Raw genomic sequence first — 16807 nt, 5'->3', positions numbered from 1 at the left:
CTGCTGCCAGTAGGAAGCAAAATCAGCTCTGTGGAAATAGTCAGCATTGTGTCATCTGAAACTCCACCATCCAATCTTCTCTTGGCCTCTTTCACAAAGGTAGCTCAGATTTTCTGCAAATGTTCACACATGCTAATAATTTTTTTATTCAAACCTTGAATACTTCAAAATACCTATCAACTAAATAAAGAATGTATTGTATTTGGCAACGAGTGTTGTTTTTTTTTCCTTTAATTATGGGCATTTGTCATGATGTATCATCTAGACAAACACAAATCTTAAGTTGAATGAAACAAAAATGAAAAAAGTTTTCAAACAGCAGTAATGCTTGTTGTTTTAAGCATGATCTGACCAAATATATTAGGCTTTTGAACCAAATGAATGACACTCATTCTAGAGTTTTCTAGATGTCCGATGGTTATGCTAAAATTTTATTCACCTGCACGCAGTATATTGTTTGTTGTGGTAGTTGTAGTGAATGGTTTGTTGGCGTTTGTAGTGAATGGTTTGTTGGCGTTAGCAACAACATCAGTAAAGCAGAACATCAGTATGTCTCCCGGCCATACATCTTTCTCCACAGCATTGAGCCTAATGGTCACAACCTCATTGCGTTCCTTAACAGTAAGCCCTGGGGTTCTTCCTGCATTAGGAGACAATACGGTAATGCTTAATAAACTTAGTGATTAACATTTACAGAAAAACACACAAAAAAATATGTACTAGCACTATAAAAAAGATATATACATGTTACTGGTGGCTGTGTGAAAGAGATTAGGGCAAACTTATAGTAATCTGATATCAGCAAGTTGATAGTTAGATATTTTTCAGTAGTTAAATTTATATTTTGAAGCTAAAATGGATTGAAAAAATGTATGATAAATGAAAGATTCCATACCTGGATTATTTTGCTGGAAACTGACATCCTTGTTTTTTGAAGTGACTGTAAAGCATCCTAAAGGAAGACAGTGGCAGCCCCTGCATGTTAACAAAACAGCACCGGATGCATTTGCTGTTCATGCACAACCAAACCGCTATTACATAAAGTGGAATTTCTTGTTCCTAGTCTGCCAAATACTGTCTGAGGATGGTAAAGAGCACTTTTGACCTGCTGAATTTGGTAAGAGGTGTTATTGCCATCATGGAATGCCATCTGAGCTCCTGTGGTACACCATATTTCAACAGGCAAAGACTAGAATATGGCCCTCTTTTTTCAAAGGCTTCATTGATGGAATTCATCTGCAAATACATATGTTTCATTTTAAAATGTTTGGTTAGTTTAAGGTATGTTTATAAAATTGTTAAATTTGAATACTAACTGGTATTGTAATAAATAATGAAATGAGTTATATTTTGAATGATAACATTAAGTAATTAATGAATGTAAATTAAAACGAAAATGAATCTGCCCGGTATTGTTATTATTGCAATCCCTTCCATTATGATCATTCAAGCGAGAATTTGTCACTTGGACCTAATAAAACTGTCACGATTAGCATTAACACTCCGGGGTGTCGATTTGGCGTATTGCATTCGGCCCATGAAATTGTGTTCATTTGGGTACAAATAAGGTTGAATTAGTGAACGAAGAATTGTCCATATATAAAGTTATAAAGATATGTAAATCATGTTCAAAATAGCATTAACCTAAAGCACTCATTTTATTCCTATACTGGTCAGCCTGTATCTTTTCTTGAATGTATGATTTGATTTTATTTCCTATAAACATTACAGAATGATTACACTATAAATAAAACACTATTGACTTGAAATTAAACAGTAACATGTATTTATTATCGCTGACCAACCTGATGTTTAATACGGAAATAAAATGTTTTCAAAGTCCGTTTAATGCATATATCTTACAATAGATGGATACATTTGATCATTTGATACGTAAAGACATAGTGTAATTCTACGTCTATTTTTAAACTTGGAAGTTAATGAACAAGTCTTGTTGCAATGCAGTTAAATACAGACCGACAGGCTATACAAAGCTGAAGCACACTAATTTCACGTTTAGATGGCAATAACAATACTCACTTTACACATAGACGTTGAAGTCAGTCGCTTGCATAGACCTTGTTTTGTTCTGTAAACCTTCGTGACAGCGTGTGTAGGACTCCTGTCAATAGGAAGAATTTTAGCTGAACAAAAATAATAACAGCAACAAAATTTCTAATTTCCTACAAAACAAGATTTTTATAGCTCGATAACTGACCGAAAATTTTTTTCATCTGTATATGCTTCTACATATCATTTTCAAAAGATCAGAACAAAATACCAAAATCAGCGAAATAAAAAAAAAAGAACAAACTAAATTCGTTCGAAAATTCGTTCGAAAATTCTATTGTAAGTAGTCACTCACCGAAACTCGCCGGCCGATGATTGGAAGATGCTTGGAACGATGTGTATTCATAAATCATTTGAAACATATCAATCAAATTCCTTGAATCGCATAGTAAGGAACTTGCGAATTATGTATGAAAGTCAATTATTTTGACTAGCTAGCCGCGTCTATATCCCACTTGTTGTTTTTCTAGCAAAAATTGACAGATCCCAGCGCTAAGTATTATCGAATGGCAATGTTTTGTTTGATAGACAGGTCAAATCGATGTATTGAAAGATGAATGGAACGTGTTTCATTCATTCATTCATTATTCATAACAGGTCTGTTTGAACTTTATAGAAAATGCGTGGTGCGTTGTCATTGTGTTTTATTATTTAACAATGCCGTGTTAAATATTGTAGAGTTACAGTTGAATAATAAATTTTACATCATGAATCAATCGCCTTGGGGCACTACTTGACACGCGTAGTATGAAACGCACGTTTTTATCTGGCCGTGCACTTCCGTCAAACACTGGTTCCAGGACGCTTCTGTTTGAGGCATGAAGCCGGGGACCAAATGGTGCATGCCTGTCGAAAAGTAGCATGATACCTATGAACGGCACTGCTTTGGCAGTACCGTCCAAAAACTACTTACATGGCAGTTAATGATAAAAAAAGCTTTTTTAGCAATTATCGCTCAGATAAATACATGCCCAGATGTTATTGAAGTATTAACGTTTGTTCTGAATAATTCTTTTCTAAAATTTGGTACATGTTATATAAACAAACTATAGGCATTTCAATGGGTGCTAATAATGCGGTTTTACTTGCTGTCCTCTTTTTATACTGCTATGTAAGTGAATATATGTTCAAAATATCTAAGTCTTGAGATCTTGCCCTTGAAGATAAATTCAATAATACTTTAAGATATATTCCCAGCAAACATGACCATATCGGACCGATGTCGGCTGAATATCGGCATATCGGCCAGTGTTTGCCGATATCGGCCCGACATCGGCCCGATATGGGCATATTGACTGAAACATTGTATTTGTAATAATACTATATGATTTTATTTCGAATGTTTAAACATTATAACATAAACAATAGCTTTTGTTTTTTTAACATTTTATAAATATCGCGATATCGGTCCGATATTGGCCCGATGTATACTCTGTATTGCTTCAAGGGAGAGCAATGCATATGCTGCAACTTTCACTAGCAGTTCATTCCCCTGGCAATTAATAAATATTTAAATTCATTACCATTAAATAATAAAAACAATTTAAGTTTATATGGTTATTTTTAATTAATTCTGTAATTAATAGATTCAGTTCATGTTTATTTGATTTTTATCTACGAAATTATTTTGTTTTATATTCACTGCGGTATTTGTGCCATTTCAACAAGATGATGCAAGTAAAATCATACTTTTGGTATTAATCAATGGTAAGTAATCTTTGAATCGTTGTTGAACTTATACATATAAGGAATTATTATAGTACTATTCTGTTAATCTATTGTTTTATTCTCAAAAGTGATATAAATACTTTTATTTCGAGTAAATATGTTGAAAAGGAATTCGTGTAACAGATTTTCGTGACTAGTTCTCTTTGTAAGTTTGTTGTTTTATGAGTTTGATTAAAATCTACATTTAGGTAGCATATGCACACGAAAGCAAAGTATTACATTAATGATTTGGTTGGGTTTGAACGATTAATTTATCTGCTTCCATTGTAGACAAATTTAAAAAGAACATTTTGTTACCAATTATGAATCATAATTGAGACATTGTAATTTACAGTATCGTATATTGTGGAAAGATCGATCAAAGTTGCAGAGAGCGGACAACTGCAAATCGAGACACTGAAATAGAGGAATAAAGGCAATCATAGGAGAGGTATGTCTTTACGTCCTAATTGTAATGCACCAGTCAATTGTAACCACGCCCCCCCCAGGTCTAGGGAATAGCCGGGACTTTGACTTTCGGTCCAGCCAACCCCGGGTAAAATCCCCGCCCTGCTGTGACGAACTGATTGTTAAACCCCCACACCCCAGAGACTCTATATAAAGCCCAATCCCCGCTAAATTTGGCGCTAAATTTGGCGCTATGACAAAACCACCGCAGTCACCCGGCCCTTTTCCCCGGCTATCCCCGGTATACCCCCGGATCTGGGGGGCCGTGGATACGATTGACTAGTGCATTACCATTTATATTGAACGTGTTCATATTCATAATATGTTAGTTACAATCAGTCTGTCAGGATGCATATGTATATTTTTTGTGAAGCAAGTTAATTTATGATACATCTGTTAATGAATTAAGATCGAAAGTACTGATAAAAAGCAGGTGATTTAGGGTATTTGACTATTTCACACTTAAGAAAAGCAGGTTGACTATACCAACCTTTAAATTTACCTAAAGGGGAGAATGATCAGGATAACCGACTAATGTATTTGTAACTGTAACAAAATGTGATGCATTTCAGAGGAAGCGAGTTTAATCAGATGAGGATGAATAAATGTCAGTGACAACACCACCAAGGCATTCGAAGGTGACAGTGGCTATGGCAGGACTGTTCTGCAGGCATCACAACAGTTACTATAAGATCCCCAAACAGTTGCACCATCTCTACAGGTATATACCGCTATTAACCTTTGTTTCAAGCACAGTTCAATATATAATCCCTCCAGAAATATGCGAAGGGATGTAGGCAAATTTTATACAAACACAAACAAAAAACATTTCACATTTAACAAAAACCCAATTAAAATTAAGAATACCAACTTCCTTGAAAATGCATTATGTAAATACCCATATCCTGGAAAAGACCTATCTCGCCTATGTATTAACAGTACATGCAATTATTCCAGAGGGTGTCGCGAAATTCCGTCGTTTCTCACAACAGAGGTGCGAGCGAAAAATGCCGCCTGGTTGAAGACAGCATCGGAAAGAGATGGTGGAAGGGAAATGAGGCAGACCCAAATATCTGAGTGCATCCTTGGAACACTGGGATGAAAAAACAAAACAATATTATGTTAAAAACGCTTAATGTTTAATGCAGTAGCGTGATTTTGATAAACTGTTCAGGGGTATTATCCACATCCTGTGATAATTCAATTGTTTAAATATGTATAGCAATGATAATAATAATAAAAATTTATAAGATGAAATAGCTTATTTTATTATGTAGTAATTTGTGAGTATATTATATGCATGTAGGTTTACGGTTGATTTTCTCTGCATTATTATTTTTTCTCTCAGAAGATAAACCAGGACAAAGTCTTGTGTTTTAACTATCTTGTTCTGTTGTCATTGAGCATGACAATCCATCTGTATAAGAATAGGGACGAAATAGAAAGGATATCGGCATCATGCTGGCTAAATGTCGGCTATTAAAAATATGCCGACATCGGGCCGATGTCGTGCCGTGTTGCACATCCGACATCGGCCCGATGTAAATGCCGATGTCGGGCCGATGAAGTGTTCCATATCGGCCCGACGTCGGGCCGATATGAAATGTTTGCTGGGTTGCCGCTTAATCTCATACATCTAAAAGCATCCAATTAAGTTCTGCAACTCGAAGTTAGGGAAGATAAATTGGTATCAATCTGTATGATAAACGTGATGATTTTAATTTCAAAATAATTGATTGCCCTTGTTTAGATGGAGATATTCCTAGTTCACCATCAAATGGTGTTTTTATTGCACAGTTGATAAGATTCGCCAGAATATGCACAGTTGTCAAAAACATCTCTAGCAGTAAACTTATGACGAAAAACCTTTTTATTTTATAAAAAAAATAAAGTTGAATATGACGTCTTTTCATAACTAATTATATTTATGCAGAAAGCTACAGAAATAAGCTCAGTAGCAAAAAGTTTAAACAAACAGCTTTCAGTCCTTTGATTTAATTAAAATTTTGCAGATTCGTGTTAACTTTTAAACCGTTTTTTTCATACGTTTGGTTCACTCGGAATGCTTCAGCGTATGACGTCACTTTTTTCAAAATTTTACTTAGGGTTATCATTTAGAAAACGCTTTAAGCTAATTTGTATTGTATTTTTATTTTTAATAATGTTTTTTGTTTGTTTGTTTTTTGTTTATTCCCAGAGAAAGTACAATGATGATTTTCTCGCAAGTGTGTTGCTAGTGTAAAGTTAATTAAATGAAGCCCGATATGGCTGAGGAGGTTTTGATTTAACACATTTTTATTTTCTGCGCAATTATCTATACTAATGTATTTCCTCGGTTCCTCGCCAAGATTTATTTAAAATCTTCGGCTTGCTCTCAAATTCACATTTAATTAACAATCTTATGAACGTATTTAAATAAGGTTGTATTCAATTAAACCGTATTCATTGTATAGTTGGACTATATACATGCATCTGTGACACACGTGCGTTATTTCATTGTATTGTTGGACTAAATACATGCATCTGTGACACACGTGCGTTATTTCATTATATTATTCCTCACATAAATGTGTCCCTTCTTTGTATATATAAACTCGATCGGTCCGTATATCGCTGTATTCAAATAAAAATCCAGTTTTATGAAGTCAGCGGTCCATATCATATTTTTGGCCGGTCCGGACCTAGCCAAAATGTAATATGGACCGGTGACGTTATAACTTTGTCCATATACACCTTCGGGGGCTGACTGGCCGGTCCTTATAATGTCATATGACCCTCAGTGGTGTATAATATTTGTTAAGTATTGTTAGACTAAATACATGCATCTGTGACACACGCTCGTTATTTCATAGTATTGTTGTGACTATATACATACATCTGTGACACACGTTCGTTATTTCAATGTATTGTTGGACTATATACATGTATCTGTGACCAGTGTGTGTATACCACGTGATAAATTGCGTCATAAACGCTACGTCGGAAGGCAATATTTTGATTTGAAAAAAATACTTTAAACAAAGATAACTTCATTATTTCTTCCACCATTTTAAATGAAACATAGCGCAGTCTACGCCGCTTACGGAGCCCTGCCTTCGGCCTTTTACCAAAGTTTGATTAAGAGTTCAGTTTCTTAAAACAATTCGACAAACATTTTCACAATACGGCGAATAACTGCCAAAACATTTTTTTGGAAACTGGTTTGCCAGAGTGTTTGATGAAACTAATGACCTTAACAAGTTTAGGTAATAAAACAAATGCGGGGCTCTTTAAGCGGTATTGACTGCCCTTTGTTTAATTTAAAATGTGGTTGTAAAAGAAAAGTTATTTTTCTTTTAATTCTTCATTTTAAGCAAAATGTTGCCTTCCGACGTAGCATATATGACGTAATTTATCACGTGGTATACACATACTGGTGACACGCGTTCGTTATTTCATAGTATTGTTGAACTATATACATGTATCTGTGACAAACGTTCGTAATTTCAATGTATTGTTGGAGTAACTACATGCATCTGTGACACACGTTCGTTATTTCAATGTATTGCTTTTTATTTTTGGTATGTTTTACAGATTAAAACCAAGAAGTATTTCAGTGAGTTTAGCGTATTGGTGCCTAGGAAAAGTTCGACTGAACTGGAATGGTATCCATATAATTGCTATTTCTATAACTTCCAAAAACACAACCACTGCGGTAATAACGCTGATAAAAAGGACTGTTCTACGACCAACTTCTACGTCGTCAACTTCAAAGGACAGAAAAGGTCAGTAACTTCCAGTTGCTTTAATATATAGTAACATTAACCTTTTTCGTTCCAAAATATAGATGCCTTCAATCGCAATATTGTACTTGTTTATACTCATTAATATTGTGTTTTTTTATTACTCTTATTGCTTTGCAAGTGCAAAAAACGTATGGACAAGCGCAAAACTGAAAAGACGGATTTTGACATTTTAGTTTCACCATAGTATGTAGTACACAATTCCTGGTATCGAAAGGCCGGGTAATAGTGATACTTTGCTTCATTGTTATGTTACCTTTTTAAGAAACTAGTGTATATAAAAACGAATTTTAATATTTGAATCTGAATAATCTGTTCCTTAATTGTTCAAATTTGATACAGATGACAAGCACGCATGATCATGAAACTAAATTTTGGCTGGTTATCACAATTTTGTCAACCACACAATATTCCTTATATATTTTGAATATTTGTTTGACTGATTTGATGGGATTTCAATACAAATGCCATTACGGAAAAAGAGATTGCCTTATTTGTAAAATTTCAGTGCGTACCTTAAAGAGATGATACTGATGCTTTTGAAATTTATATTGTACAAAGTATAACAACTAAAATCATAAAAAGCTTAAATATTGAGGCCAAATCACTGTTTAAATAATTTAGTATGGTAATCAAAATCTCTGCTATCTTACACTGATCTGGTCAAGTGTTTTTTTCATTAGGAATAATTTTATTGGTATATTTGATAAGCGTAGTACACATGGTTAGGGATGGCATTCCTTTCCTGGAGAAATAAAAAATATAGGTACAATTGCCAATGTGGCCATACCACTCTATTACTGAAATGCGGTGCCTTTTAGTTTTGGATTCCCTTGTTATTTCATATTATTTGTAGAACATGCAAAAATTGGATACAGTTTCACAAGATATCCTCGTAACGAATGTTAAATTATTCATTATTCGGTATTGCTAATACTATAATAAAAAAAATAAAAAAATAATACATAGAGTTTAATTTATATAATCTAAGAGAACATAGTTTATAATAATTAGTTATAAACAATAAATGAATATGAATATATTGTTGTATTTCTCTAATAGCCTAAGAGTGAGTTAATGAGTTGTATGAAGTGACGGCAATAGGACTGTCAAAAGAACACAACGGCTGGCAAAAAAACTGAACAGTCCATGGAAGCCCAACTACTTTGTACTTTGAATGGTATACTTATAATACCGGTCAAAATCGTTCGAACAAGACCTTGGTCTTAGTCCAACAATTATTTATCAGATAGCTTACACATTTTGGTCGTGACTTAGGTGTGTATGCTTCTGAACCCAAATTGAATATGCAGCGTATGGAAGAGGAGGTAGTAGAGCAAATTTAATACAACGGTTTATAAAGTATTTCTAAAGTTTTCAATAAACTTTACCATTGAGACACTGACTAAAATTCAACTTTATGCTGTTCTACATGCCCATTTATTTATTTATTTAAACATATTTTATTGCCTTTTTTCTTTCAACATAATCGGTATTTACAACAATAATATAGAGTATACAAAAAGCAAATGGCTTGGACACAAGTTCTAACAACATTAGTAACGTCTTCCCCACGAGCACATAAACTTGATAAGTATTTTGCGATAAATATAAATAAGATAAGAAAAAGGTAAGGAAATGGATAAGTGAAAGAAATGTTAGTAAAAGACAGGAAGTAAAAAGAAAAGAAGAAGCATTTTGACTCACTGCTACACAGGTGATATGTGGTAAACTGTTCAATAAAACAACCTGGTTCAGTTATATTTAAAGAAGAGGCTAATCCGTAAACGGTTTAGAGTGTTTTATAAATAAGTGTACATAATGAAATAATACAATATTTTGGAAATATCGTCGGAGAGTAAGGGTTTTCCAAATAATAACGACGTAATGCTAAGTGGGTGAAACGCACGTGTTCCACGAAACATGGATATACGTTCCTGAGTATAAAGATTACACCTAAAGAAATAATGCTCTGCATCTTCAACTGGGTAACCACACTGACATCTAGTGCTATTAAGCAAATGGTTATTATAGAGGTCAAAGTTAAGATTACTACAATGGTTCCTTATACGAGCATGCATTACGGAGTATACACGTTCTCCTAACAGAAAGTACTTGGGAACCACAGGATCTTTAAATTTTTCCTTTAAATTTGCTTTAAATGCCGAAATTGAAGGAGATATTGTAATGTTAAGTTATAAATTGTTATATAAATCTATTGCTGATGGAATAAAAGACTTTGAGAATAACTCTGTTCTGCGAGGAATAGTAATGAAATTGCTATTATTTCGGAGATTATAATTTGTTGTTGTTGTAGAGATCACAGGCGGTATTATTTCTTGCAAATAAACTGGTAGTGTGCCACTTTTAGTTTGACGAGAGTTAACTTTTGATTTTTGGACGGTGCCCGCTCAGGGCAGCGTTCATAGTAGGGACAATCGGCTGAAAAGTTTCAAACCGATTTACCGCCTGTCTCGGTCGAAGAAAGAGTGCGGTTTTTCAATGTTTAAGACACCGGTAATATTCAATAGCTTACAAGAACATTAATAATTATGCAATAAATCTATAATTCTAAAGCATAAAGGATATGTTTAAAATACATCACTTAAGAATGCATGATTTATTTATCTTGATTTTTCCCTGCGCGAGCTGACCGTTACAATTCATGACATTGGACTTTTTCCTTTTTTTTGCACCAACCAAATTAATTGCTAAAAAATAAATCCGGACTCCAAGCTTTACTAGAATAAGGGCCAGTTTTATTAAACTTCGTACGAAGTCTGTTTTGCGTACGAACTTCGTACGATGTATCTCAGGCTGTTTTATTTATTAAGATTTTCGTACGAACAAGCACCTATTTCTTCGTAGATCTACGGAAATTTCTACGAAAGCTCTTAGGGTGGCGTACGAACTTCGTAGACTAAAAAATGGCCGCCACAACAACAGAAATATTCTATATTGGCGATCTTTCATTTATTATGGCGTATTTTAACAAAACCAACTGCCAAATTTCAAGACAGAAGACGACTCTGTGGAATCTGCAACCCGGTGAGTAAATTAACAAATCGTTACGACACTGTTTTGACTAAATTGTCATGGGGACGCAACCTCGCACCAACTGTCAAAATGTTTCGAAAAACAAAATGCTCTTATTTCGATGCATTTCAAGTGTTTTGTTGTGATAAAAACACTGGAATATAGACTGAAATACTATCCAACCATTAGACTCATGGTATATGAATTTTACGGTGTTTTAAGTAAAACAAACAAGCTAAAAACAGACTGATTTTATGACAGTGTTTTCATCTGTCAAAGTTTTTATCAATTTTCTATAACTTGCTTTGACTTATATTTACAAGATTATCATGTCTCTAATAGTGTTCAGAAATTCTAAATCAACATTGAAGCTTATAAATTTAATAGTTGCCTGGGGGTGGGGATGCTGTGGGGGGGGGGGGGGGTCAAAAAGTTAGTCCACTTAAATGGCCGTCAACGAGTCTTTTGACGATGTTGTTTTACTATGTCAGATTCGTGACGTCCACCATCCCAACAAAAAGTACCGAACGGTCCTTGCGCAGAGAATCTTCGCGGCCACAATTTTGAAATTATCTCCGTTATAAATTCAAATTTCTACGAAAATATTATTGCCTACTTTTAAACACATATTTATTTATGTCACTATGCCAAAAACATGTTCAGATATACTGGTTGGAGAGCAGTAGCCGGCGGAAAGCAGTAGCCGGCAATCGCTTTTTATTTGTGTGTTTTTTTTAAGTCTTCTTAAAAAAGGTGAGAATGGTAAATCTAAGCAACACCATTTGCATCGAATCCAACACAAAGCGTACGTTTAAACATTTTATTTACAAAAAGTATTGGAAATGTCAAAAAGTTTGCCAATTTTCTCTTGGGGGATGATCACGTGAATGTTACTGCGCATGCGCAATTGAATAAATTTGCATATCTAATTATAGCACTAGCATTTACCGACAGTCAAGTGTTGGTTATGAACGATTATTCGTCGATGAATCACAGCAAAATGTATTTTTAAAAAAGCCTGTTGAAATGATATTTTCATATTGCCCGTCAATCGCTTTCAAACAATATTGAGACATATTCAAAATTTTATGTATCCATGGTGTGGTTTAAGAGTCTTAAACCACACCATGGATACATAAAATTTAAACGCGTTGTTAAAGCGAGACTACTCCAGCGCTTGGTTACCAGTATTACTTCCCTGTTCAATAGAGGCGCCCCATGGGGAAATTATACTTAATAAACCGATACATATCGGTTTTATAGTCAAGGAGCGGTACTGAAATAAAACTGCCGGGTACTGCTTCTCATAATCTGTAAATTGGCACTAATTGATTACCCCCTTTGTGGCCCCAATTAGGCACGCGCTTTGTGACAACACAAATTTTAATAAAGTTAGTAGACCTTGACCCCTAGTTTAATAAAATGTAAGTATTATTTCCGTTACATTTCGATCTACCGAGAAAATCTTCAAAAACATGCAAAAACTGCCGGCTACTGCTCTCCAACCAGTACATGTGTCGATTTTTTTTATCAAGTGTCCCGATATCTGTAAATCTGGGACAAATCTGACAGGTTGTGTACATGTATAACGGTATTCGTGACCAAGAATATATTTATGTGAAAATAACGACTCTAATGACAAATTAAATCCAGTTTAGATCACTGTCGGGTATATATTGAACAACTTTGTCATTATTATTCATCATCGATGCATAATATAACTATTTATTCTTTCGCTCAGTGTATTTATTCTTTCACTCAGTATTAAATGGTAGAGAGTTGTAGCGTTACAGGGATACGTAAGAAATGTCAAAATAATAAAAAAAAGAATCGTTGATTGCTCATTATTGTAGCTAGTCAAAAAGTATTTTTAAAATATCCAGAGCAGCCAGAAGGTAAGCATAAGCTCTATTGGTCACAGTTGGGAGACTTGTTTGTCCCAAACTACATTTTTTTCAATTTTCTTGCGGTTCTGAAAACAGTGCAGCTAGTAATGGCTATTTAAAAAAAAACGGTTAGAAAAGTTGAAAAATGGTCTAAATTTAAAATCATCATTAAATACAAGGCTGTATGCCTAGTTTTGATGAACAATCTTTGTAGTGTACAAAATAGGTTTTGTATAGAGAAAACAACTCATATTTACATTTTTATCAAACTTTTATCTAACTAAACATGGAATAAAAACACACAATACATGAACACTTTCAATGTCATTTTTTCTTGAAATAAAATGAGTTCACATGTCTACCAATTATTCTTTTAGTAGCTCTTATGTCAGCATACATTAATAGAATGTTGAATTTACTCAATCGCTCAAAATTTCTGAAGAATTTGATTTTTTGTACTTTTTTTACCGATGAAATGTAGTATTCAAAGGTATTTTTTTATTTTCTATTTAAATTGTGCAATTAAACTAAAAAAATATATTTTCATAGAATTCAAACAATAACAAGTAACATTAACAAAGACATCATAGGAAGCATTATGATTTCACGCAGCAAAAATAAAAACAGGAACAATATTTTAAGAAATTGTTACACTCCTGACATATGTAGATTACAACCATTAAATAGATTTCACTTAAAATTTCTCAGTGTAAATCAAAAGACATGCAATTACAAAGTAATTGATAGCCAGTGAAACATTATAAAACAAATTTAGCATTGACACATTGCGATTTTACATAATTTTTTCAAAACCATACAAAAAGTCTACTGTTACTTAATTCTTGCTCAACTTGTAAAAAATTGCAAAACTCTTGAAATAACAGTAAAGCACTACAACAGTTACACTTTTATTTCATTTAACTAAGTGTATTCAGTGTAAGTAACTAAATACAACTGATTTAAATTGTTACACTCCTGACAAAATATTTCAAGTTCAAGTTATTATGTATCAAATTTCAATTTTAACCCCAAACTGAGACATAAGTGTTGGTAGTGATAGTTTTCTTAGTATATCATGCTTTGAATGTCCATGATATATCATGTGCATTTGATTAGGTGTACATCCCATTGAAGGTAGCTCACTGCATTAATCTAATCTAAATATCTGAGCCATCCACTTTTAAGACATATTCATCAGAAAGTCATATTTCACAACATGTTCATAAAATATTTGTCCTTCTATCATATATGATGATTAATATAACTGGTAATAATATAAATTTATTGCACATCTACTGTTGAATATTTATATTTATTTTACCTTTAAGTCAGACTTATACTAATACAGTGGCATTGACATTCGCAACACTTTAAATATATTGTGGCCACAACTTAGTAAATGGTGTCACCAACTTAATAACTTGAGGCCAAAACATAGTAACTTAATTGAGGCTGCAACTTATAAAAATGTGGCAACAATTTAGTTACTTGTGACCACAACTAAGTAACTACCATTAATTATTTTGTTGTGGCCACGATTTAATAAGTCATGGCCACACGTTACTAAGTTGTGCCCTCAAGTAACTAAGTTGTGGCCACAATATAAATAAAGTGATGTCATCTCCGTGTCACTGTAGAGACTTCTTTCTGCATTAACTGTCAAATTATCAGCCACAAACTGATCCGGTACAAATTGAAAGTAATGGCTCATACAGATTATGAATAGAGTCCACACCCCAGTTCTCACAGTCCCAGGTATAGGGTCAAAAGGACATTGTCATATTGATATGTCAGACAGATCTCTATGGTCTGTTAATTTACCTGGGCTGCCTTTTTCGACACATTTATAAAAATCAGCTGTTCTAGACATCAGTTTTGAACTTTGCAAATGGCGTTTAGTTACTGGTACATGACTTCCATTTATATGCATGGTGTCTTTTTTGTTGGGCATGATTCTTGAATTGCTTTCAAGGTGTACAACTTATCTTCCCAAGCTGCTGGTTTTGACAGTGTACTTTTCAATTGAGTATCTTTCCTCTTCTTGTATCTATTTAAACATGACATTCTTCTGGTCAGACTAATTTTCTTGTTTGCAGATGCCACTTACATTTGACATTTTTGTTCTCATACTTTTGGATGGCCAACTTTGCTTACTTCAAGTGTTTACTCTACAACTTCATCTTTGTCAACCAGCTTTGATCATCTGTTAGCAGTTGCCTTATTCGATAAGTCTTGGCCCAAGCTCTGGGGTTTTCCAAAAGATTCTTCATAACTTGGCTATTTTTCTGATTTTTGCTTGCTTCTTGTGTTTCCTGTGTTTTCTTTTTTTCATTTGCATTTTTTAAAAGTTAATATTGTCATTTTTAAGATTTTCTCCGTATTTCCTAATTCTTTCCTCTGATGTTCTTTTAATGACTTTTTTCCTCGTATTTAAACTTTTCTTGTTTCTTATTGCCCCTTTAAAACCTGGAAGCCTACAATTAATTTGTCCCTATTTCCTATGATATTTCCTCTGAAAAAGAATTATTTTCACACTCATAACCAATATTTGGTCAGGAGTGTAACATCGAAGGACATGTCAACAGTCATGCTGTAAATTAAAGTCACAAGTTTTAAATTCAAACATTTTTGATAACATTTTTAAGCATGGAATTGGTTTAAACTTACCCTATTTACATCAGATTGAAAATGAATCCTTCACTTCTCTTTTGAAATCTTAACATTTGTAGAATTATACTGTAATACTTCTGAAAATGACGATATAATAATATGCCAAGCCAAAAATTCGCAAAAAAATGTTACACTCCTGATGGGCACATATCATCTAAATGCTCAGTAACCATCCATTATTTTCAGTCATGATAATTTCTTATGATCACTCCAAGACATAGACTTCCAGGAAACACCCTAAGTAGTACATTTGTTAACTGTTCGCCACCACTGTGTTTCATTTTATACCAAATGTTACACTCCTGACATTTTTAGGCCAGCTTCTTTCTAGAAAGCTAAACATCAAAAAGAGTAATAACACACACAAGGTATTGTACACATGAAATAATGATATATTATCCTAAACTTTAGATAAATAAATTGTAAGTTATATGATGATTCATCAGAGCTATACTTTAAAAAGAGTTTTTTAAAAAAAAAAATGTGGAAAAATTCCTAACACACATTATCAGTATCAGTAATATTTCATGCATAAATAATGGAATATTGCTTAAATTTTTATATTACCTTGAGGTCAACATGTGTTTTTTTTGTTAATAAGGTTATTACATTGTCATTTGCCAATGTTGTTTACAGTAATGCTTTGAATTGAGTGCTTTTTGTAAAGTGTCACGTTTTTTTTGTTACACTCCTGAAAATTTTGGAATGTGTTTTGTGCATAACTTTTTTTCCGCTGAAGCTAATTTAGTCAAACTTCCCAGACTTTTAGATGACACAGAAATACAAGATATGGGAAAGAAGAAATGATGATAATTTGTATATTATTCATTTTATTTAGGATATACTCAAACTAGCCATTTTTTTTAAATAGCCCTAATGGGACTTGGACTGGGGACTCCCTGTTTGCAAGTTTGTGCTCTATCAACTTGGCTCAAAGACCCTTAGAACTTAAAATAACTTAAAACTTGCAGTTGAATTGTTCAACCAGCTCTACAAACTGTTCCTGATAACTTAATTTGCAAACAATCTGACCTGTGTGGGTTAGTACTGGGACACACTCATGAACCGTATAATATTAGTACGGTAAACCTGGGTGCAAAAGTGGGACAGGTTCAGATCTTGAACCCCACGACTGATGAATACTTGAGCTCAAGCAATGGCTTTATTAAAAAAGAAATCACCTTGCAT

At 33.6% G+C, this 16807-nt stretch overlaps 1 protein-coding gene and 1 long non-coding RNA gene across 2 annotated transcripts in view; both read left to right on the top strand.

The window, feature by feature from the left end:
* LOC128231798 (uncharacterized) overlaps positions 1-16807 on the top strand; it is a 43104-nt gene that overhangs the window by 10401 nt on the left and 15896 nt on the right. Inside the window, exon 2 of the mRNA XM_052944997.1 lies at positions 7819-8009. Within this exon, the coding sequence (XP_052800957.1) occupies positions 7819-8009 (191 nt within the window). The remainder of the gene's footprint in view (positions 1-7818; positions 8010-16807) is intronic.
* LOC128231799 (uncharacterized) lies at positions 1195-5447 on the top strand. The gene is made up of 4 exons (XR_008260440.1): positions 1195-3777; positions 4133-4228; positions 4818-4966; positions 5203-5447. It is a non-coding gene; the product is annotated as an uncharacterized LOC128231799 (long non-coding RNA).

Source organism: Mya arenaria, chromosome 4 (assembly GCF_026914265.1).
Source record: "Mya arenaria isolate MELC-2E11 chromosome 4, ASM2691426v1".
Classification (NCBI taxonomy): domain Eukaryota; kingdom Metazoa; phylum Mollusca; class Bivalvia; order Myida; family Myidae; genus Mya; species Mya arenaria.
This window is presented reverse-complemented; position numbering and strand designations above follow the sequence as displayed.